This window comes from Zeus faber, assembly GCF_960531495.2.
Source record: "Zeus faber genome assembly, chromosome: 10".
NCBI classification, from domain to species: Eukaryota; Metazoa; Chordata; class Actinopteri; order Zeiformes; family Zeidae; genus Zeus; species Zeus faber.
The window spans coordinates 16,233,364-16,257,916 of NC_137199.1; the positions used below are offsets into that span (position 1 = coordinate 16,233,364).

General features: G+C 40.8%; 2 protein-coding genes across 2 annotated transcripts in view; one reads left to right on the forward strand and one right to left on the reverse strand.

Annotated features, from left to right (window-relative positions):
* Nucleotides 1–11,729, forward strand: part of pigg (phosphatidylinositol glycan anchor biosynthesis class G (EMM blood group)) — a gene marked incomplete at its 3' end in the record, with an annotated part of 38,823 nt that extends 27,094 nt beyond the window's left edge. Inside the window, exons 11-13 of the mRNA XM_080008167.1 lie at nt 4,200–4,509; nt 7,446–7,609; nt 11,507–11,729. Coding sequence (XP_079864293.1) covers nt 4,200–4,509; nt 7,446–7,609; nt 11,507–11,729 — 697 coding nt within the window. The remainder of the gene's footprint in view (nt 1–4,199; nt 4,510–7,445; nt 7,610–11,506) is intronic.
* Nucleotides 11,730–22,192: 10,463 nt separating this feature from the next.
* Nucleotides 22,193–22,984, reverse strand: tmem271 (transmembrane protein 271; the record flags this gene model as incomplete). Its single annotated transcript, XM_080008366.1, has 1 exon — nt 22,193–22,984. One exon carries the CDS (start codon nt 22,982–22,984, stop codon nt 22,193–22,195), a length of 792 nt encoding a protein of 263 aa, XP_079864492.1.
* Nucleotides 22,985–24,553: the final 1,569 nt, after the last annotated feature.

Below are 24,553 nucleotides of genomic sequence, written 5' to 3' on the forward strand. Positions count from 1 at the left end.
TATAAAGCTATTTGAAAGACTAGCCTTTCATGAGGCAGTCTATCAATGGGAGAAATTCAGCAGGCGTTTCTGCAATGCCTTCCAATAACCATCGTCCACAGAAAGGTGTTTTTATCTGTCCGCTGCAATCACCCCACTGTCCGCTGCAATCACCCCACTGCTTTCCTGCATTCAGAAAAGACAAGTTAGCTGAACTAAGCTCAAGACAATCAAACTGAAAAAGCAGGAAAATGATCCAGCGGCTCGTTATATAATTAGACTGATGCTTTTCTCTGTTTTCATTGTGTTGGTCTCCAGATACCACAGTGGCATTTGGTAGTGGAGACATTTATTCTCCAGAAAGATGGAGTTTCAGACCAGAGTAGGCAGGCTGGCCCTTTTCTCCTCCGCAGGCGTTTCTACCTCCAAGACTTCCCCTAGCAATAAATTATTTATTTTCGGTGATGTAAGTGTTGTGCTGATGTAAGTGATTGACAGAGGTAATATACCAAACATGCTCAGAGGATTGGACCTAGTCTTACCTATCTCGCTTACTCATTCGTGGTAGAACACCAGCGCTTGTTTCCAAGGTAACGTGAAATCCAGCGAGCTAATCTGTTCCCCGGGCTTGACAGGCTGTCATTTTCTGTCCATACTACTACTGTTGGCATGGTGGACAAACAGCTTTTATAAGATCTGATTGACTTTGCAGTGCAGCATAAGGAGTTGGATGATAGGAATTAGGGATCAGAGCAACCTGAAAAGTACTTTTGAAGTCAAGTGTGCAAGTGCATTGGATATAGAGTTTTAACCCCAACCCTGTTGTGCTGTAGGCCCAACTAATCCTCATCTGGGTGTTGACTAAAATATTAAATAAACTTTTCTTTACGGTTGTCTATTTCTTGGAGTGTGCCATGTGGTTTTAACAATCTTTCTATCCTTTTCCATGGCTGGCGCTCTCCTGTCTATTAAGACGAACATTTAACTGTTTTGGCATTATCTCACACAGTAGCTGCTTTGTCTTATTTGCATTATAATTCGCCATATTACAGATCACATCAAGTCTAAAAATTGCTCTAAGGAACATAAATGATCAAGTTTAAATCTTATAGCCAAGTATAGCGTGCTTAAAAATTAGGGGTGGTTGTTTGAGGTCATATCAAACTGCTGCATGTCGGTTACTAATTTAATCGGCATTGACTTATTTTACATTGCAAAAAAAAGGAACATTTTCCCTGTTCACATTGCGGAAAAATGCTTGCAATTCAGACAAACTTGTAATCTCGTATATTAGAAATTATACAAGTAATTTTGGAAAAATACATATATTATAACTCCTCGTCCCTGAGTTCAAATTGGATTTAATATTTGAATACTCACTTTATATTACCCATTCCTGTCTTTTATATTAATCACCGGTTCAATATATGAAATGAAACATGAAAAATAAATGCTAATAAATGAAAACACATGAGTTGAGCTTACTGATTGTTGTAACTGACCAATAATTGCGTTTGGTGGCCTTAACATATTGAATAATTCAGACTGCTGCAGACATCTCCACTTCTTGCAATCCCTGAGCTATATTTGCTTATTTCATCAGGAAAGCAGACTGCCTGTAATGAATGACTTTCCACTTGAAAGTCGCAAAGCTGATGTGGGTTCTGTTTTCCATTTGCTTCAGTTGTGATTCATATGTCCAGCATTTCAGAAATATTGAATGATTGGCAACCTAATATGTTCAAGTCAGCAGTGTATCTTTTGTCAAGTATTATGTGATTAATTGTGTGACTTCTTTGTCAGAGGGTGATTTTATCAGGCAGCATAATGCTGCCGAAACAGTGCAATATCTGTTTAAGGTGGTGATGATGAAGTCAGAAATTGGAGTCAGACACTGCTAATTCCTGTCGTTTTTTTGACAAGTTAATCATTTTGTTGGTAGTTATTATTGTTCAGGCTTATTACAAAACCTATAAATCCGTTTTTGAGTGTTAATTAAGTGTTTACCTTTGTCGAATAATACACCCAGATGCATTTTTAACACACCTATTAATTCCTACTTAATATAGATAAATTGTCACCTTACTGTCCACTGCAGAAATAACAAACATTTTCTGAGATAAAGTGCAGTTTGAATGATGACTAATAGCTGAGTGCTTCTGTGTATCCAAAGTTCTGCACTAGCTGTCTGATCTCACAGGTCATTGTATCTTTCATAGCATTCATTTTGTTTGTTTTTTCTTTCACATCACGAGTTTATTATCCTGAAAGTTGGGTAATACAAATGATCATTTCTCATATAAAATAGTGACCAGGCATCTTTTCAGACTCAGACATCTTCTCTCAGACCAATGCACAGTGGCAAGAGCGTAACATTTTAATCTGACTCTCAAGGTAAAATATTGGCTGTTAGCCACAAATTTTTCAAACGGGAGATTTGAATTTGTGATGTCTTCTGCCTCTACTTCTACCCGGCACACAGGGCTAACAAGCAAGACAGCTGATCTATAGAGCTTGTATAGTGTAAAATCAAAGCCAGGCAGAGGTCTTCATCTCTTCCCTCTGCATAAAATAACCATGAATGTGATCCATGCCCTATTGTTAGGGGAGCTGTGAATAGTAAAAAAAAAAAGAAAAAAGAAAAAAAGTGCCATATGGAACACATCTCTTCTCCGCTGCTCTGCAAGAACAGGTTTTCGCAAAAAAACATGATAAATAATATATGGTTCATATCTTGCTCGACTCCTTTGGGGTCAGCTATTATCCTGTTAGTTACAAAATAAAAAGTATTTTAACTGCTTTTGAAAGAAACGTTAGAGAACTTCTAACACTATACCTGTAGCCAAATATAAAACTAGTGTTGGAAATGTTGCTATTGAGAAATAATACATACCACTACTGTGGTGATGATGATTTTGGTTTATATTTATCGTGTAAGTCTTATATGCTTAGGCACCTGTCAAACCCCAAATCTCCATTGCAATCCTTCATCAGTTTTAGCTGGAGTTTTTTTCTCTCCTTTCTTTTATTAAGCAAAATGCAGAACGGTAAGCCATCCATAGTTTGATCTGTAGTTTCCAAACATTTGAGATTCTTACTTCCTATTTCTCAATATTTGGGTTAATTGAGCTGTTCAGCTAGTGTTTGTGTCTAAACTCTTTACTCTGTTGTGAGGTTATCAAAAAGTGCATTTGCCAAAAGCATGTTCTCTTAATGTGAAATGCTCATGAAAAGTGCCAACTACATGAGCAGAAAAAGAAGCATACTGTAGGCTAAATATAATTGCCATCATAATTGCAAGCTCTTTCTCTTTAACACTTCAATTTGAGACTTTTTGGGCACATTAACTATTGATACAGAGAAAATGGATCCTTGAAGCACCTAAGCCTTAAAGATGGAAAATAGGCTTTTGGAAACCATCCTGTAGTAGCCTAAATGGGAATCCATTTTATTTCAGTCCAAATAAGTTTGTTTTTTTTCCGCAGTAAAGAAGCTGGCAGGTTACTTTGATACCGCTGGCATCTTCAAAGTCTAATCAGACGTCGGGTTTTGTTATGATAGCAGTCCCCCTCCTTTTTCTGAATGAGACAGTCGAAGCTCATGTTTGCTGATTGGGTTCATGGGTTCGGGTACAGTGCGTTATTATACAACCTTCTCCTGATAAACGCAAACGGACATTAACTTCACCCAGTGTGAATTTAAATTATTTACATCGACCCTCCAGATGGTTGGGAAATATCCTAATCAAACACTTATCCAGAAGTGCATACTATCTAGTTATTCTCACATTTCGTCAAATCCTGAAAATGCTGCATGTCGAAAAACAGAGTTGTCTGCGGTTGTTGATATTTTAAACCGCTTATGTAGGCTAGCGCCAGTTGTAAGGCAATAAATCCCTTATCCTTGTATCTGTAGGGTGTTCTGTAGAAACATGATTTATACTGCACCATAGAGTTTGTACTGCGTGGAGATATTGCCGTAAATCTTTTCAGCCCCATTTGGAACAAGGTTTGTTATATATGATCAGGAAACAACTTAAGGCCATCCGACCCCAGATTTTATTTCTGTGGCAGACCAACTAATACATTACGTTTATGGACTTTCCCTGTCTAATATAATGCCATTATACTAAAATGTTTAATTTAAATAAAATAAATATGTTTCAAACCTTTATTTTATTTATTTATTTATTATCATCGTCTTTTTGTTTTCCTTTTTAGGGGCACAGTGGAGGCCCGCTTTGTTTACGTCTTCGTCTTGGGGATCTTGTTCACGGGCACCAAAGACCTCTTGCGCTCCCAAATCATCACAGCGGACGGACGGCTGAAGAGCAGGGGTTTATGGGAAATTTACAGTGGCCTGGTGCTGCTGGTTTCGCTTTTGTTTCGGGCCCACAACCTGCCGGTCCTGTGCTGCTGCCTGTTAATTCAGAGTCTCATGGCCCAGTTCATCTGGAAGAGGCTCAACTACGACGCTGCCCAGACCACCATCATGCATTACTGGTTTGGCCAGGCCTTCTTCTACTTCCAGGTGAGAGGAAAACATGATGACGTTGATATTAAGTTGTTAGCCAGTCAGTGGTATTTAATGTGTTTACTATAAAGGTACTGTATGTCTGATTTTAGGTATGTGTGGATGTTGATAAAGTGTATTAGGTTTCTGTTGAGATACTGTGCTCAAGTATCTCGTAAAAATGCTCAGATACCCCGAACAGATTCCAATAGAACATGATGCAGCTGCACGAGTTCCTATAGGCTCAGTTTCGTCTTTTGTGACGGTTTCATGTTGGATTGGATTTTGTTTAAACAGAGGAATGATTAAATTAATTATTCATGATGATAATAATCGAACTATAAAGGAAGGAATCTCTGTCTGTCTGTATGTCCTTGGATTATCATGTCCTTTGATTATCTCGACAATCGTTCATCCGTTCTACTTCACACTTGGAGGGTTTATTGCTGGGGACCCAAGGGCATGCGGTGTCGAATTTGGTGCAATTTGGACACGCGACACGTGTATTATTAATAAACTTTCAATAAACTGTGAGGGCGTGGGGCCTTCAGGGTTCTGCGACAGTCACAAAGAGGATCTTTCCCCGGTGTATGACTTTAACCGGAAATTTAATCATCCATCGTAGAACACAGGACTGAATCATTGACATTTTGTTAAACTGTGACATAAAAATGTCCTGGAAAGTCCATACACAAAAAGTACATTTTGAACGGGCATGCACTAGTAACAATAAACACAGGGTCTTTAAAATCAGTATTCTCACTATTATAAGTCAGAATCTTTTTTTTTTTTTTTTTTTTTTATTAAATTAAAACATTGTTATTTCAGTGACCATACCAGTTGTAGGTGTCATCAAGTATCAAACAGTGATTACTCAGTATTCGTACTCGGTCCCAAAGAAATGGTGTCTGTGCAGCCCTCTGTGATTTAATTGGTTGGTAAATTCCTAGTTTTTCTGTCAAACTGTAAATCTTAAGCTGTAGAAAATCAAAAAGAAAAAAAGATCTTCTCAGATAACAATTCTTGTGTTATCGACATAATAGTTATGTATTTTGTGTATGAACCCCAATACACAGACACACACACACACACACACACACACACACACACACACACACACACACACACACACACACACACACACACACACACACACAACTTTTCTCCTGCTTGACTTGAGTCCAACCCTGTTAGAGTTTTCCTCCCCTGTGTGTTCCCTGCCCAGCCTGCCTCTCTCATTTCCTACCATCTGAATAATAAATAATCCCTTTTAGGTGAATGGACTACCCACTTCTCTTCAAAACAACAAAAAAACAACAACTACAAAGAGTATTGAATTGCATCATTAGACAACAGAGCTCGATGGGTTCCCGCTATTATGTCTCTCAGTAGCAGGAGGAGCGGGGACCAGGTGCCAGTTTGCCTGTTATGCACAGCGTGATCCGGCACTGGTTGTTTGTCACAGAAAACCCCTCTGGCATCGGTGTGATGGTTAACCATTTTTGTTAATGGATCTTTAATTATAGACACACAACCGATTGTTTAGCCTCAAACAGAGAAACAGATTTGGGAGAAAATAAGAGGAAAAACAACTGGGTCAGTTTTAACGGTCCATGCCATTACAACTTTTCACTTCAATTCAGTTCAGGTCAGGTGAACCCTCTCGAGAGAGGCCTGTGTTTTTTAGAGGCCCAGTTAACCTGGCTGGCTAAAATGGGTAAAGGAAACCACAGTGATATACAAAACAAATATATCAGGCGATAGAGAGAAAAAAGGTGACAAATAAACACAGTCATCAGAGAATACTTTTCTCATTCATTAGCAAAGTGTTTCCCTGCACTTTATGTCGAAGTAATTTGGTTTGAGTGTTCTAAGTTCTCGTTAACAGCACGCAGAAGTCACATTTTCGGTTGCATTATTAGATGAACCGCGAGCAGAGAATTCACTTCTGATGTTCCAGAAATGCCGCCATCAATGATTAAATGAATGACACTGTGATTGAGGGTACTCTAAGGTTCTTAATGGGGAGGAAGGTGTTTGAGCATAACAGATATGTTTTCAGCACTTGTGTTGAGTTGACCAAAACAAATTCTCCTATGAAGCAAATCCTAATGAGCAGTTTTTTTAAATATTAAATACACTGGCAGATCCGGTAATTCTCATTCGATTTTACCTCCACAGACAACAGCAACGTGTGTATATGTGTGTGTGTATATAAATATATATATATATATATATATATATATATATATATATATATATATATATATATATATATAATTTCTTAGCCAAGTGTGTATTGATGTCAACACAAAACCTCCACATCACTAACAATTTAATGCTCCTCATCACTCTCGGGTCATTAATACTATGATAGGATTGGGAATAAGCCACCACTAAACAATTTCCAGTCTCTGCACCCAGGCATGTAATTAAAGGCCTTTGAGTAATGGTTCTCCCAACAAAGCTGCTGCCCTCAATATATCTCTAAAGCACTGACGTAAACCTGGCTCAGACTTGCCACTTTGAAACAAATACTGGTGTTGCGCAGAACACTAAATACTGTGTGAAATCAAAATACATTTAACGGCCAGCACAGCAAAAATAAACATGGTACACATACAGTAAATGCTAAATGAGCGAGTAGGACTACAGGTGGACTACAAGATATATTGGTTTTAGTGTTAACCCCTGATCATTTGTTTAGTGTGTCATTAATCCATTAACAATAGAAAGTCAAAGTCTTTGGAAGGGGGAAAAAACTCTTTAATAGTATGCTATTGCTCATGGATACCACTTCTTATGTCCCATGACATAGGGTCTAATTAATCAAAACTAACATATATAGAACTCTACTTTTTAGTAATTTAACTCTGTTTTTCTTTAAAGTAGCTATTGTATGGTATTATAGACGATAAATAATCCTACAATCAAACTCATTTGTGTTCCTGCAGGGGAATTCCAACAACATTGCCACCGTTGACATATCGGTTGGCTTCGTGGGACTGGAGAGTTATGTGGAAGGGCCCGCCATTATTTTAACGGCCCTCAGCACATACGCTGGGCCGCTGCTGTGGGCCTGCCACCTTGTGTGCTACCTCAGCTCGGAGAGAGACAGGTAAGAGCTGGCCTTTGTCTCTTGTCTCTTACTGATCTACGGCCAGTATACATCAGTATATGCCAGAGCCTCCCTCATACTGTACTGATGAGTATGCCATAGCTGCTGCGGGGCCTGAAGACGATGAAGATGTTTTTTGTTTTTTTTTTAAGCCAACCTGGTTTCGTAATTGGTACAAAGCATATCCTCCAGTCGGTTTCTGACAAGTGGGAATTGTCAAGTCTTCCTTTTCTGCCACTGCCTTCCATTCTCTGCTCGGCAGATAAAATTGCACACAGTGGCCATGGGATTGAAGCTTTCAATCCAGACTCTTGTCTTGCTCTAAAATTATTGCTTCGTGACCATTTCATATGTTGGCATTTGAAAGAAAATTCACTAGAAGTTGATTTGGAAATTAGACCACACGGCGAGTTGTTTTAATAAATGTGCATCAATTATTTTTAGTGTTGATAATCTGTGCACCTGCATTTTAATGTGTTTCGGTCATTCAAGCACCGCGGCGGACCTGCGATGCCCCTCCGATATTGCTTTAATACAATAGATTATTAAATCCAACCAATACCACGTCACATGTTGTATTACAGCGCAGGAAGCCTTACAGACACTTCCTTGTTCTCATTATTCATGGCATTGTGCAAACTTCAATAATGCTTTTTCCCCCAGACACCCCACCTGCAGAAGGCTCTTAGAGGCTGCATGATAGATGAAGGCCTAAAATGCCCTGACACAATGTAGCTCATTTAGAATGCACTCTGCTCCATCAGCGGCTCAACTACTGAACAGAAACTGGAAATGGACCCAGATCGATACCTTCTGAACTGGTCTGGTCCCCCCAGACACAGTCAAACTCAACTTAAAGTGATGTCTCACTTTGGTCGAACATTTTCCCAGTTTCTTTTTTTCTTTTTTTCCAAACCCATTTGTAAGTCATTAATGGTCAACCACGCAGGATCGGTTGCTAATCGAAGCCTTGGTAAGTGCCATTTGGCTTGCACTTTCGAAACATTCTGCCTCCTGTGATGTAGTTGAAAGCCTGATTGGTGGCATTGAATTTCTAGCGCGTCTTATCGAAGCAAATGTTTTGAGAGTCTGAGATTGGGCGCTGTCGTCGTTCTGTACCTGTTCAAGTGCACATCAGCCATCGTTTGTTATATGATAAGCGATTTTTCATCCAGGCTATTTCCCTTTTTCTGAATATTTAGTCACACAAATACAAGAACCAGAAACCATTTTAAGAGCAGTGGATGTTATTCAGATATTCGCTCCTGCCATTGGTGCATCTCCTCCTCAACAACAAATCGTGTAATTAACTTAATATGAGTGGTCTAGCTGCTTTATATTTCCTTAACCTGTGATACATACGTCTGTAACCTGATGTGGTTTCACATCACAGAGAGAAATTAAAGTACGGCTTTCCTAATACAGCCACAACCTTTTGCACCTAATTTCAGACACATCCTGCGGCTGGAATCTTGTGTTATTTATCAAACACCCTCATCCGTGTGCCCTTCTCTCCTGTATGCATTTACCAAAGAATCGCTGAAATAACCGGAGGAGTGCGGTTGATCAAGCGCCCAGGTGGATTTACTCACGCAAATTGACAAGGGTCAGTTTTACTTAGTAAAAGGTCACTTTCACTTAAAAGAGGGATGTGGTCGGGACGACTTCCTCGAGCAACGGCAGCAGTAATTGCAGCCTTGTCAACGCCATCTACACCGTCCACCTGCTCCTACCTCTTCTAAATTTCAAACTTCTAATATTTGTACATTTTGAAATAATCGGCAGCGGCTGCTCATAAGGTCGATAAACTGTCTGCAGACTAATGTTGTCAAAAATATCTATTTTTCTATACATATCGATTCTGAATATTTGAAACAGTTTCAATACTCATTTTCCGCACTATGAATATACCGGTAGAAGCGGCTTCCTCGCTCTCTTCCCTCTGACAGCAAGTTGACACACACAGATGGCAAGTGCAGAGCCTCTGCGACCGGTTTTGAAAGAAAGCAGCAGGAGTGCTGTTTGGAAACACTTGGCATTTAAGGCAAAACGTAAAGCTAACTCAGAAAATTGGGAGGGTTTTTTTCCTCTCCTCCAGACAGCGCTGCACCGTGCCATCCCGTGGCGGTTCTCCACTGTTTTTATTTTGGATCTATTTATTTTTGTGGGTTTCCTACTTGTATGAAACAACATTTTTAAACACAACTCAGTTCAGGGACTGTCCCGTTCCGTCCCGATCCAAACAAAAACCCTGTGTGTCACCACTGTCCCGTACCGCGTCACACCGTCTCCCCGTAGCTTTCCGTTGCTATGGGACTTAATTTAGTAAAAACTGGATTTCTTTGTGTAAAAACTTTTCTTGTAAATAGTAAATCCTGAACTTCTGTAACAGGAAGAGTCTATATTTTCCGACCAGATTTTAATATGACACCTTTTATTAGAAATATGTTTTATTGTTTGGTTTGGTTTTTTGATTATCTGCAGACATTTATTGAATTGATACATTTATTATTTAAAAATAAGTGCACTGAAGAGACAATGCAGACAATAAAATTGAATTACATTGAATAAACGTTTATTTAAGTTCAGCAATTTTGTCTCTTTTGTTATTATTATTAAATTGTTGTATTTTATCACGTGCAAAAAAAACCCAACAACAACATGAATAGGCCTTTTATTTCTGTCATCGTCCACCCCGCTCTCTAAATAACGGCATCGGCCATTGAAAAACCCATATCGGTTGACCGCTATGTAAAAATCCTAGATGTACGCACGTTAAAAACCTGCATAGATCTGGCCCTCTGTGTGGTTCCTCAATTTTCCTATTACGTCCATTTCAGACTTTTACAAGTCTTTAGTAGACCTGAATAAAAGTCTTGGACAGTGGGCCCATTCACTGCCGTCAAAGTGTAAACTATTGCAGTTGGGGGTGTCATTTTCTGCCCTTCTTCTTGTACCAAGGTCAGGTGGTATCCACCTGCCATTGCATGCATGAAGAAGGTCCCGGGCTGAAAATGTGCTTTCTTTAAATGAATAGCTATTATATAGATCACCATGGATTTGTGTACATGCAAATCATGCACAAATCTGCAAGCGCTCAGCGGGAATTTCCTGTCTTCTCCAGGACAGGGAATCTTTTCTGGGATTTTTTTTTTTTCTTCCCGTGAATCATTTGATTGGAAAAGCTTCCCGGTGCCTGAAGTTCCTCTCACACGCTGACATTCAAACAGGAAGCTTATTTACATATCTGACTAAATGGGTCAGATATTGCTTTACCCAAACCAGAAGATGTACTCTGTCTACTTGTGTGCTGGGATCATTTTCTCTGTGTGTGCGTGTGCATGCGAGTGGGCGTGCGAGTGTGCGTGCCTGCGTGTGCATGCGAGTGTGCGTGCGTGCGTGCGCACAACACAAGACAATTTAACACGACCCACTACAGTACATGTCTAAAATATATTGTTAAACACATTTTAAAACCACAATGCAGAATTAATTCACGCCTTTTATTTAATGTTTTCAGAATATAAAACAGAATTAAATGGAAATTTTTATGATAACATCTCTTTTTTATTATTTTTTATTGATAGAAGTTTTTTATTTTTCTATTTTATTAATTACATTTTTACATTTTTTTTTGTTTTATTCAAATAAAAATGTCATTATTTATTTTCAAATAATTAGTCAATTCACTAATGCAGGTAAAAAACACGCGGGACAGTTTGTTTTTCACTTGCTTAACATGGCCCCCAGGTAATTTGTGTTTGACCCCCATTTGTCTTAAGATAACCACCTCAACGTATACATAAACCTTTCTAGTACGAATATACTCTCGATTTCATCTGCTCTCCTCCATGTTGCTCTCCAGCCCTCTAGAGTTGTGTGTTTTTCTCTCGGCAGGAGTCCTGTCGTCGTGGGCCACGGCTGCTACTGCTTGGCCCTGTTGAGGTCGGTGCCGGTGGCGGCGTACGTCGTGCTGGTGACGACCCTGCGCTACCACCTCTTCATCTGGAGCGTGTTCTCACCCAAACTCCTTTATGAGTCCATGCACACGCTGCTGACTGCCGGGATCTGCCTCTTCTTCAGCGTCATGGAGCAAAGCCACGGCTCCAGCAATGCATAAAATGTCACAAAAAGACTTGACAAAGTAGGGGTTTTTTTTTTGTTTTTTTTGTTTTTTTTGTTTTTTTTCCAACAGTCAAAGGTTAGAGTATAACATTCTGGGAAACTTCTAATCCCAAAACTATGGCTGCACTGTATACTGTAGACGTTGCACTGCTATGAACTCCTTCAACTCCGCACTCTTTATTTTTGTGACAAATCTATTTAACGATCTCAGATTCATCCAAGGGGGGGGGGGGAATTTCAAGTTAAATGATGCAAAGATAATATTTGGTGAAGAATTAACTTTCGTTATGTAAGGATGAAATGCCTCGAGGACCACTGAGCAAGCGCTCTATAAAGGGATTAACAGCAGCACGGCGTCTGATATCTTCAGACTCCATAATACTTTTTAGCAGATGAAAAGCTCTCACACATATGAAAGTAAAAGAATGTAACATGCGCCTGGATTTCGACATGTTTTCCCCACTACATCCAAAACGAACAGAAGTAGGTTGACCTCCCGTTTATCTCCCCTTATATACTTTGGGACATGCTTCTTTTTTTTAATGTAAGAAAACCTAATCTCTTTGACGTGTTGATTTGACGATTGAAAACGCTATGAAACAAGAGCTGCTCCAATGTAATAAGCGTGTGGAGCCAAACCAGCAATTTATGTCTTGATAGTCAGTTACGAAGCTCAGAGTCCGTGGCATTTTGACATCGCTGATTGCTTGGACTCCAGATGTTTTCAAAAGTGCAGTTGGGAAATTAAAGTGTTCTCATAGCAAACATCTGCGTCTGGAGTAGGACTCATCAAATCATCTTTATTTCCCAAGCTCATTCTCTCCTAACAATACATGGTTCTTACACGTTGTCAGTTCATATGGTAATAGTCTAAAATACAAACTGCATTACAAATTGCACAACAGTGCAAAACATATAATAGTAATAATAAAACTCAGTAGGTATCAGTGGCGGCACAGATTCAGAGGGCAGTAAGTAACCATTAGATTAACGACCCTGTAAAGCTGTGAATACACAAGGCTGCGCCGTATTTTGTCCATCCCATGGGCAGGGTAGAGCCTGAGAAGAAAGATGATATTTTATGAGATTCCATTGTTATCCTGCACCGAAGGGTGCTTGGGCGAGACTGGAAGACCTTTTAACATCCTAAAAAAAACATTGAAAGGAAATTGACAGAGAGAGGCACTTGGAGCTCTCAACAGGCAGTTGAGAGCTCCAAGAAAAAGAAAAAATTAAAAAAAAAAGTTTTTTTGTTTTTTTTTTAAGACTCACGTTGCGCTGCATTTAAACCCAGTAAGAAGCTGCAGCAGAGGGGTAAGTTTCTCTGTCGTAAAGCGTTGAAAGAGGTTGTGCAATCGTCCGATGTATTGTATTCAAAAGGTTGAATTGTTGCTACCAAAGGTCATTGTTTAGTTCCGTCTCAGTCATGTATGTCGGTCTGTCCGTGCTGAGAAGGGAAGTCTTTCACTACTTTGGTAAATGATGCTGCGCTTCTAAGGGCCGTGCGGGCACCCTCTTAATACCGGAAATAACACCAGCTTGTGTCGACTGCTAAGACAGCTATGGAAATTGAGTTGATGATGGAGACCTTCTTACCTTTTATACCATAATCCATCCACACCTTGAAGGTGTTTTCAGCCAACAGAATATCGCTGTTGGGACATAAGAACTGCAGACAGCAACACACGGTGACGCAAATAGTGTAATTATTATTTTTTTTTTTACGTAATTACCGTTGTTTTTTTGTGTGTTTCGTTGATAATCTCGTCAAGCTTTCTCTAATGGATGAACAAATACTTTCATACTACTTTTGTAGTTAAGGGAAAGCCTGAGCAGTCATTTGTAAAATGTCACATAAAACATGTTTGACAGGGGAACACCGACCCAAACACTAATGTGAAACCCGCGCTGACGTGACTTGATTTTAGTCCAGTTCTATGGGCTAAAATGGGCTTCTTTTGCCTCTAAGGGACTTCCTGTGACGCTTACGTTCAAAGATCACGACGATGTCACCGACTAACAAGCAAATAATTTTGTCAACTTGCCTCAGGATGATGTCGCCGTTATCTCTGTAATGGTCACCATCGCTGGTAAGAACGGCCTTGGAATGCGGGCGATACGTCTCAAAGGTGTAACCAAGGACAATCTGCTTCACGGAGACCCAGCGTATGTCTGTGTGTATATAAGCATCAGCGTGTGAAATGAGGCTGTGAGGAGGGCCACCGCCGGCGCCGGCGGGATTAGGTCAGAATGAGATGGTGGGCGTGATTGCTGCATGAGTCATTTCAGCGAGCGTCCGTTCGGAGAGGTGTCGAGCAGGAATCTTGTGATACCTGATGCATTCAATTTCGAGAAGTTTTACCAGAATCCTGGATTCAGTCGGACGGAATCCTCCGCTCTGTTGTCTGATAGGACTCTTCCGAGATTGCCGTGTCACCCCATTAATTTGCAACGCTTAGGATGTCTGAAGAGGATTAATTGGCAAATGCAGGGTTCAAGAATTAACTTCTTGTGTTTGTTTTTTTTTACCCCCCAGAGGAAAATAGTTACAGCAGCTGTAGGAGGACAGAAGGAGCTCTGATTTGTGCTCCATAATTTTATATCGAAATGGCAGAATTACCTTTTTGATCATCCTGATTGTATTCTCTGTGTAACGCTGTGTGGCAACTATGCAAATGAATCCCATTTATTTGTTTACGTCTCTTATTGTGTGTCGTGTTTTCATTTAATAAGATCTACCCTGAATATAAAACATGACATTTTCTTAGTGTGACAAATCCTGTTTCCTCAACTTGGGTTTTTTGAGGGCTTTTTGGTTTAATTTTTCTAACTTATTTGATTTGGGGACGATTGTTGGTTTTGAATCAATGTTTGCATAATGGAGGCAAAGTACGAAGCAACAGCTGGAATGAGAAATATAGCTGATGGATGACTTTTTCAGGAAAACCAGCCAAGCTTTTATTGTTTAAATTAATAAGTTGTATCTCTTGAATCAAATAAATGCATTTCATGTACTTTTCATTCGTAATTGGCTGTGTTGTTTTCTTCCCAGATTTCTTTCCCATAGAACAGAGTAAAAAGGAAATATTGTATTGCATTTTGGTCCAACGGTTACAGTTGTTTAGCTAAACCTTCTCTGGTTCACTGTTTGTTTCAGGGTCTCTGGGAGTTCCTGTCACATTGCTGGTCTGACAGCTTGTATAAAAACCAAAGGAAACTCTTTTTCAGTGCGTCCTGGGTGTTTGTCACATCAGACAGTTAAAGACATTGATATCAGCGCCGAGAGTCAATTCTATTCCCCGAAACACATTTATTGTTGTCCCAATTTGAAATGGTTGGTTATAAAAAAATAAAAGAAAAATTGGTCTGAAAAATTCTGATTAGAACTGCAACTCATTATTATTTAACCATTACAGCAACCAACGCATTTTGAAAACAACGCTGTGCTCACTGCATTGGGTTTTATGCTACACTGCAAATGTAGTTGATTTGTTCACCTACATACATGTGTGACAGTAATGTCCTTTACCCCTTGGTCTCATTCCTAAAAACACTCCTAAAACACTTCAGTACAAGGCGACACGCAGAGTTGTTATGAAGGAAGACTCAAACGAACTAAGGATAATGCTCAGAATTGGAATGAACTTTCAAATCTTGTCGTTGGTGCAGTTTTTAACTAAGATCTCCCTTTTCAGTCGGCGGTGTTAAGTGGTGAATGTGATCCAGAGGTTCTTCATGTTCTGTTACTGCAGCGATAGTTGTGAGAGTGGAATCCCAGCGCTGGGCTCTCAGTACAATGGAGGGAAACTCGGTGAGTGATGTTGAGGCGTCTCTCTCAGAAATCTTCCTCAACATTTGCCCCTTTTTTTTTTTCTCCCCCTCCCGTCGCTTTTCAAAGTTGCGTTTCGTAGCATTTATCCGTTCCAATAAACCAGCCTGAACACTTTGCCCCCGATCTCGTCTCAAGTCGAGGTGCTCCAGTGCCTTGTCACTGACGTGGCGTTCAATTTGACGCCGGCAAATACTTAATGCAAAGGCACAAAACACTTTCTGGCGAATGCGAAGCTCCGTATAAATGAGGGGATTTAACAAAGCTGTTTCCCTGGCTCTCATTTCAGATTTCGAGACCTCTCATTAATGTTCCAGCAACTCCCAAGGTCAACTGTTTTGAATCGGGGAATCATCACCTAAGGGACACATCCTTCAAAGCGTATTCAATAATCCTTGTTTTTTTAGCGCAGGGGTCAGAGCTAGATTGCATTTTGGGTGTTTCAACTTGTGAGCTTCACATTAATGATAGCTGACACAAAGTGAGGCCATCCCTGAAATTAGATGTAGAAGTGAAGAAGAACTGGATACAACAATATATTATTCAGTCTGGCGGAAGGAAAAGATAGATGCTACAGACATAATTGTTACCGTGGTGATCAAAGTACAATATACACAAGGCTTAAAGTAGTAATCAATAATATTGTCTGTATACACAATAATTGCATTAATAACTGCAACAGTTCAATAACTACAACCGTTTTTGTTTTTATTCAACAACTGATTGATTGATCTGTTATATTGTTATATATTATTGATTTGCGGATATCTTTTCATCTGACTGTGCCGTTTCTTTTTTGTGAATGTTCATCCATATCAACAGTGTAGTGACCACAACTACCTAGGCAGGTTTGTCAAATTCACCGCTGCTGCCTTTACCTTCTTAGACGTTCCCGATCTTTCTTGGAAAGGAGGACCCCGCCATCAAAAATGGAAACAGCAGACAGACAAGCACATACATAACACAAATACATTGAGTGGTTGTTCCTTATAAAGTGCCAGGTAAAAAAGTATCAAAACTTCAAACCTTTTTTTTTTTTTTTTTTTAACTAAAAAATGCATATGGATTACCACTTTAATCAGTGCATTTAAATTGTGGAGTGTGTGTTTCCCTGAAGAGGGTGTCATTAAAGGCTTCCTCGGGTTCAACAATATTGGAATAACTGTGAGGCACATCTAAAACTGTGGTTTTCCTTTTTATATTAAATTATGACAAACTCTGTCGAGCAATTTCGGCGCAAGAAGAAAACCCGAACTGATTACTGGAGTAGACCAGCTGGGAAAGGAAATTGAAATTGTATCTTTGGAGTTCCAGCCTCTCCAGTGAACAAGGCCTCACCTCCAGCGCACAGCTCCCCTCGGTGCTGCAGGGTCTGTCTGCTAAGTGGCAGGTGGCTGCATGCCAAAGTGGTTATTGGGAGTAAAGTTTTGGAGCTCGGCTCCATCCAACGGCACAGCAGCAGCATGAGCCATTGATTAATGGAAGCTGCCGGGGATTCCCCTTCACCAGCAGCTCAGCAGATTTATGTTTAGGTGGCACATTCAACCGTTAGGAAGCGTGGATGAAACCTGTCACGTGAATTATATCGGCTTGCAAAATCATAGGATATAAGGGTGATTTCTGACCCTTTTGTGAAATGCATTGGCCAGATCTCAATAATTGATAGTTAATATGGTTGAAAAGCAATGCATCAATTCTCTGTTCGAGACTGTTCAAAACATTAACTTAGTCCCGCATTGATTTTCTTTCTTCTTCTTTTTTTTTTTTTTTTTTTTTAAATCTTCATTTAATTCATTTTCAATCACCCTCTCTTAATAATGTGTGAATGTGTTTAGGACATACAGCTGCGTTGTATAATTCTCCATTGGGACTTGGCCCAGATAATGTCTTGATCTTCAAAAAGATCGAGCGATCTCCCTATTGTGCAGAGTTTAGGTGCCGTGTCTTGTGTTAGGATTCTTATCCCATTCTTTCAGCATGCTGGCATTAAAAATGTATTTGTTTTGAGTCACAGATTCAGCTGCAAGTCAACCAAGGTGTCTTCCTTATGTGGGAATCTGCCTCTGGGCATTCTTAACACCAGCACATCAAACAGATGTTTTCTTCTAATTGGAATGAACTAGGTTACACAAGCATGAACTGGCTACGTGCTCAATAAGCCACAGTATCGATGATAATTTATATCTATACAATTTATTTAAATATTTCACTCAAATATGTATAAAATTGAACTCAACGCGATGCGACATGGATAGCATTAGACATGCAAAGCTCCGACTCCATTGTTGACTGAACAATGGACATTTTCTAAGTGGTTTCTGCATTAGCTGCATGTGATTTTCTTTCTTTCTGATTTACTGGCATCAAGTTTTCATGCCATTACCAGACAGAATATAAAAAGATCTGAAGGATAACTAAATGTGAGCAAATGCTCAAATCTATTTTCTTGGGCTGCATTAGTCCATCCTTAAACACGGCCACAAATCATTAGAAATTGCTCTTCTGATTTTCTATGTCGGTCGGCTCAAAATTCCTTGTGCGCGAAACAAAGGGATGAGACCCCAATAATTAGAATGTTTGTTACAAATAATCACAATTCACGGAATTATGTAAACCTGCTTTACCTGGTTTTGAAGTTGTTTGTGCCTTGGTGAAATAATTTGTAATAAGTGCTCTACCTCCAAGAGGAATACAACAGATAAACTAATATATTGCAAAACCCTCACAACCAACCGAGCTATGGGCCAATGGAAAACCAGTGTGATGTTCAGCAGCTACCAGACTAGAAAGGAGCCTGTTGTTGGCTTCAGAAAACCACTGGAGCTCCTCCAGATGCAACTTCCCCTGGTGACTCTGCAAAGACAAATGGATGTGTCTCATAAAATGCTTTTAGGGGGTATTGATTTTTCTTGCCATAAGTATAGTAGGCTCTTTGTCCTTGACACATATTTGGAACAGTATGTAGATAGAAAAAAAAAATATATATATACTATACAGAATATTGCATAGTTTGAACTCTTCCGCCCTGTAGACTTTTCTTTCCACGTGTTTCCCAAAAAATTGCCACGACTATACAACGGCGTTCAAAAGGTTATTACGCAAAGTCCTGAGCTAATGGCCCTAAATGGTTTCAAGTTGGCATTAAATCTCGGATCTCTCATTAAATCCCTGATCTCACTTCCTCACCTTCAGGCTACGCTGGCCCCAACCAAATTTCCGAACTCCGTGCCAAGGCACATCATTCATCTAAATATCTGCAGTGCAATCACTTGAGCAGAAACCCTCCCTCGTATTCCTCAGAGCGAAGAACTGGAAAATGGCAAGTCAGCGATTTTTGACTCGTGTGTGTGTGTGTGTGTGTGTGTGTATGTGTGTGACCAGCGCCGGGGACTGTCATTACACTAATGCAGCGCTCCTATCCAGCATCTCGGACTGAGGGAAGGAAGCCTGGAGATCGCTGATTTGGGGATAACAGACCGCCGTCCATGAAGTGAAAAGCAGAGCTATCTTCGCTTTCTTAAACAGAGACAATTAGTCAACATTACTCCATTCAGCAAAATAGAGAATGGCCATCCATCTATCTATCTATCTGTCTATCTGTCTATCTATCTATCTATCTATCTGTCTATCTATCTATCTATCTATCTATCTGTCTATCTATCTATCTATCTATCTATCTATCTATCTGTCTATCTATCTATCTATCTATCTATCTATCTATCTATCTATCTGTCTATCTGTCTATCTATCTATCTATCTATCTGTCTATCTATCTATCTATCTATCTATCCATCTATCTATCTATCTGTCTATCTGTCTATCTATCTATCTATCTATCTGTCTATCTATCTATCTATCTATCTATCTGTCTATCTATCTATCTATCTATCTATCTATCTATCTATCTATCTGTCTATCTATCTATCTATCTATCTATCTATCTGTCTATCTGTCTGTCTGTCTGTCTATCTGTCTATCTGTCTATCTATCTATCTATCTATCTGTCTATCTGTCTGTACATCTGTACGTCTGTACGTCTATACATCTATCTATCCAGATGTGATTTGGGTGAAGTTGTAGTGTAGTTGTAGTGGGACTGCTGCAACCAGCTGGTGCATGAAAAAAAAAACCACTTAATCATCCATTGTTCTTTGTTCTGCGATAAATTCTTATTTGCTCAGTACCCAAGATATTAAGGCCTTTTCCACCTGGAAAACATAAATACTTAATTTTTCATTTTGATTGCTTAATTTGAGTGTAGGTGCTCTGGAACCCAGTTCCTCCACTATAACGCCGCCATGTTAACATTTCATTAGGATTTAGCCGAAGGGTTAGAGGATATGTGTATGCTACAATTAGATTTCGACTTGTGGGACAACATGCGTATTTCACAACAGTGTCTACAGTTCACGTTTAGTCGTTCCATTTAGTCATTTCCTGTATCGGAAAAAGCCAATAAATTATTCAGGATGAAGGATATGACATATTCAAACCAATAAATCAAAGTACAAGCAAAGCCAATGTCGCCAGGACACTACTTTATGCCGCACCACAGCAGAGCTTCTTCTGACAAGCTGCATTTCATGTTGTCTTCACGTTGCCTTGGGGCTCTCAGTGCCCTGGATATTAAAGGTGCAGTATTTGATGTGTGTGTCACATTTGACATCGCTTTAAACATCGAAACATCATACGGTGTCACGGGATGACTTTGGCCTCGGTTACCTGCACCGGGTCATATAGTGAAGCTGTCATCTCGCCGGTTATATTTGCGGCCTGTAATCCCAATATCCTTTTCGGAGAAATCTATGGCAGCCCGTCTCGGCCTGTCTCTGTTTGAAGTGGTAGTTTGGAATCCCGGGGCCTTCGCCGTGTTTGCTCATTGGTTACCAAACAATGTGCGACTGAGGCCATTTCATTCAGTGAGATAGCCCTGTCACAAGCCGTCGTCCCTCCGCTGATCTGGTTTGAGGATGTGCTTCTGGCAAGGGCAAGCACCTTGTTTGCGCTTTTGGTTTAGGGCTTTGTTTTGAAAGATTTATCCCCCCCCCCCCTCGCTTCCTGTCTTTGTTTTGCTTGTTGGTGAAATCCATGGTGGATAGATCGGAGACGTGCATCTATAGTAGCTTCTGTGTGCATCCAGTGAGAATCTCGAACGTCCCAAAAGAATTCTTGATGTTTTGTGTGGTCTTTTCTTGCGGGGGTTGCTGTGATCCGGCTCTCTGCAGAGGTGCGTTCCAGATCCACCGTGTTTCCAGCCACTTGGGATTGTAAGCGATGGAATAAATGTTGTGTAGAAGGAATTATGGGAAGGTTCAGTAGGATGAGGCTAAGGCACTAAACTGGTATTTATAACATGTCAGAGCCCTGCCAAAAGGGGAGAGGAAACCATCATCTATGAGTTTAAGGTGATAATCACTTTGGTGTTTTCCTACTTGATGACCTCTCGCATCGAGGCGTATCACACTTGGCTGAATTATCACTAGTACTGTGGTGGCCTGTGTTTGTACCATATGTGGAATCACGTGAAAATACTTGTTTCTGCTTCTTGGTGTCCACCCGAATTGTATATCGGGACGCCCGCAAACAGTTCTGGTTAACAGCAGAATCGTTATTCTAAATCACTGCTCATATGTCAGCCGGCATGTAACCCTGAAAGCGAGACTAAAGCAGAGAAACTATGTGACAGTGAGTGGTGATGGTAGCAGAACCCTGTGTCAACGCACCACGAGGAACATCAACAGTGCAAGCGACAACGGTATTAAGTCGGTAAATCATTTCTTCGCCTTAATACGTGTTGCTATCGCGGCTCGTCTTAAAATATGATTCAAATCCCTGCCTGCCCCACATGAAGCGTTCGTGTGGGAGTTTTTGTCAGTTAATAAAGACGACACAACTGAGAGCTTGTTTACATGAAACTATTCAAAATTATCATTTTGAATGCGAGGGAACCGAACATCCGTAATAAAATGTATATATATAAAAATTATATTTCTATATCTATCAACTGGGCACCTTGATGGGCACAGAGTTTTGATTTATTCAGCGGAAACCCAGTCAAGGTTGCTTAGAGGGCTCAACTTTGCATTCAATTCATATGATTTCAACCTAGAATCTGAACTTTTATCCGGGTACAACTGACGCTAGTTCCAAAAGGGAGATTATTCCCGAAAGAAGACATGAGAAGGTTTCCCTAACTGTCAATATATAGATATCTACAGGTCAAATGAAAGTTGATATATTCGCAGGCACCGAGGGTAAACTTCCCACAGCCACTGATAGTAGTTTCATGACATCAAATATGCTTAAATACACCTTTTTTTTATTCACATTTAAAAATGTTTAACAGCAAACATTCAAAACACATAGGCTGCCTCGGTAATATTAGCAAGCTCCCATGTGATGATGACGGGCCTTCTTCATAGTTTTGAAACCTCTTATTGTGAATGGTCATTTACCTCATTCTGAGGAGTGATTTGCAATAAGCCATGTGGATAAACCGGGCAGGTGGTGGAACAAAAGATAAGAATGTTTCAGCTGAATGGGAATTCCCCACTATGGTCCTTCTTTGAAACTTACTGCTCTGGGATTTCCTCAAACACACAGTAGTGATTGTCTCAGCTGGACCCCGGCTAGATGCTGCATGCCTCGATGGGAAAGATGTCCTCGTATGCGGGCGGAAGTTCACTGGGGAGCGGGAAAGAAAAGGGATAGGAGTGATTCAGCTCCGGATCCGTGGGCGAATAACCCGGGAGCTCCATGGACGGGTGTCCCCGGCTCTGCACCTCGGCGTCCGTCTCGTCGAAAACATGAAAAACGCCCAAGTTGATGTAGGACACCGGCTGGAACTCGGTCGAGGAGAAGTCCCGCTCTTCATTGAAGACGATGCCGCCGGCGCCCTGCCTCTGAGACTGTCTGCTCCGGTGAAACTGAGCTGTTTTGTACCTCTTGATGATCACCAGGTTGACCAGCCCCAGGAGGCACTCCAGGGTGCTGAGGACGGTGGAGACCACCAGGCTCCTCTGGTAGTCCCTCAGCTGCTCGCAGGCGGCGCTGACCAGCGCGGAGTGGAGGCAGTAGTGGGAATACTTCCTCTCCACCAGGGAAACCGTGTCCCCGTCCACCACCGCGCCGGAGAAGGCGGTGAGGACTCCCAGCAGGAACATCACAACGCCGACCAGGAAGAAATTCCGACAGCCCGGCTTGTCCGTGCAGCAGAGCAGCGCGAAGCCCAGAAGCCCCTGGCCGATGACCACGAGTATCCCGGAGTAGAAAGCCCCGGCGGCGGCGCCGAGGTGGAAGTGCGCCCTGACCAGGGAGCCCAGGGAGATGCATTTCAATCCGACCACAACTTCGCCCACTGCGCAGATGAAGAGGAGGGTGCTGGAGAAGATGGTGCACAGTCCTTTCCCACTCAACTTCATTATATCCCACCTCTGCCACACTGGGTCCCTCTCCCTCCTTCATCCTCCCTCGTCCTCCTCGTATCCCCTGGAAGCCGCTCTCTCGCTGGGTGACATTCTCCGGATGGTGACTACTGTTCCGGGGGGAGATCCGCCGTGTTGCGTCTCTTTCGCATCCCCGCGAATATATAAATATTTAATGCAAAGAATGCCTTCTTTCTCCACTTAGCCCTGCGATGAGCACGGGTCAATAAAGCGCTATAAACGCCGCAGCATCCACTGGACAACCACGCTCCTCAACTTAAGTTTTGTGATTTTATTTTTTTTTTTCTTCCCGCCCCCCCGGGTGGAGAAGCGAGCGTTGTCCGCAGTCCTGAGCCGGTGGATTGGAGGAGGAGGAAAGTCGGATGACTACTAACCCCGAGTGAGCCGAGCTGATACCAATTCACGCAGGACCCGTCTGATGCCTGCTTCAGGGGAGAAACTTTTTTCTGTTTTTTTTTGTTGTTGTTGTTGTTGTTGTTGTTGTTTTAATGGTCAAACAACAACTGTCGGCGAACGCCGCTGGAAGGAAAGGCAACGAAACGCCCCCTGCGGACCGCTGTCCCTGGTGCTGAAGCTCTCCAGAAAGACTGGTCTGTGCCTGGGAAGCCCTTCTGTCACAGGAAGAACGGCGCGTCCTATAAAAATGCTGCTGGGCTGAGACAGCGTGTATGGGATTAAGACTGGTCCACAAGCGGCTTTATGGGAAGATCATGGAATAGCCAATCGACCCTTTAACCCCTTCCTGGGGTTAACGTTTTAACCGGAATCAAATTGGTAGGAGGAAGGTCAGAATTTGCTTTTAACGTTTGCTATTCTATTTGTGTGATTTATTATTATTATTATAATTATTATTACTATTATTATGAATAATAATAATAATAATAATAATAATAGGGTTGGCCAGTGATCCTATTTTTATTATTATTATTATTATTATTATTAATAATAATAATAATAATAATAATAATAATAATAGTGTTGTTATTGTTGACCACAGTGTACAATGTATTTTAAAAAGAAAAAAGTGCAACTTACTGGCCATTTTTGCCATTTTGCCAGTAAAGTAAATTAAAATAAGAAGAAATGTCATATTTGAAATTAAATAAAGTCAATAAATGTTATCGGGCTAATTTATATACAATGACACGAAGAAAACATTAAATCCCCAACCCATGCTATTCTGTGTGTTTAGCACAACACTGATATGTGATATAGCCTCTCTATAAGCCTCTGCGGTCTAAACTACAGTGAGTACCTATAGCAAAGTGCCTTTACATAATAAGTATCGGGACAGAAAGTTTAATGCGCAGACTTAGCCCTTAGGAGACCTGATGTTTGTCCAAATCTAGCATGAGAAAACCAATGCCTAACACAGTTTGACGGTGATATGGAAGGAGACTCAGTTTGAACCTGCCATTTACTGTTGTTACCATTTGTCATTCTTAAGCATAATTGCAGTCAGTGTATTGTAAGAATTTAAATAAGAACATTTCAAGAAGATTTGTAAGCACTTTCAAACAGACAGTTTGGGTGAGTGGATGTGTA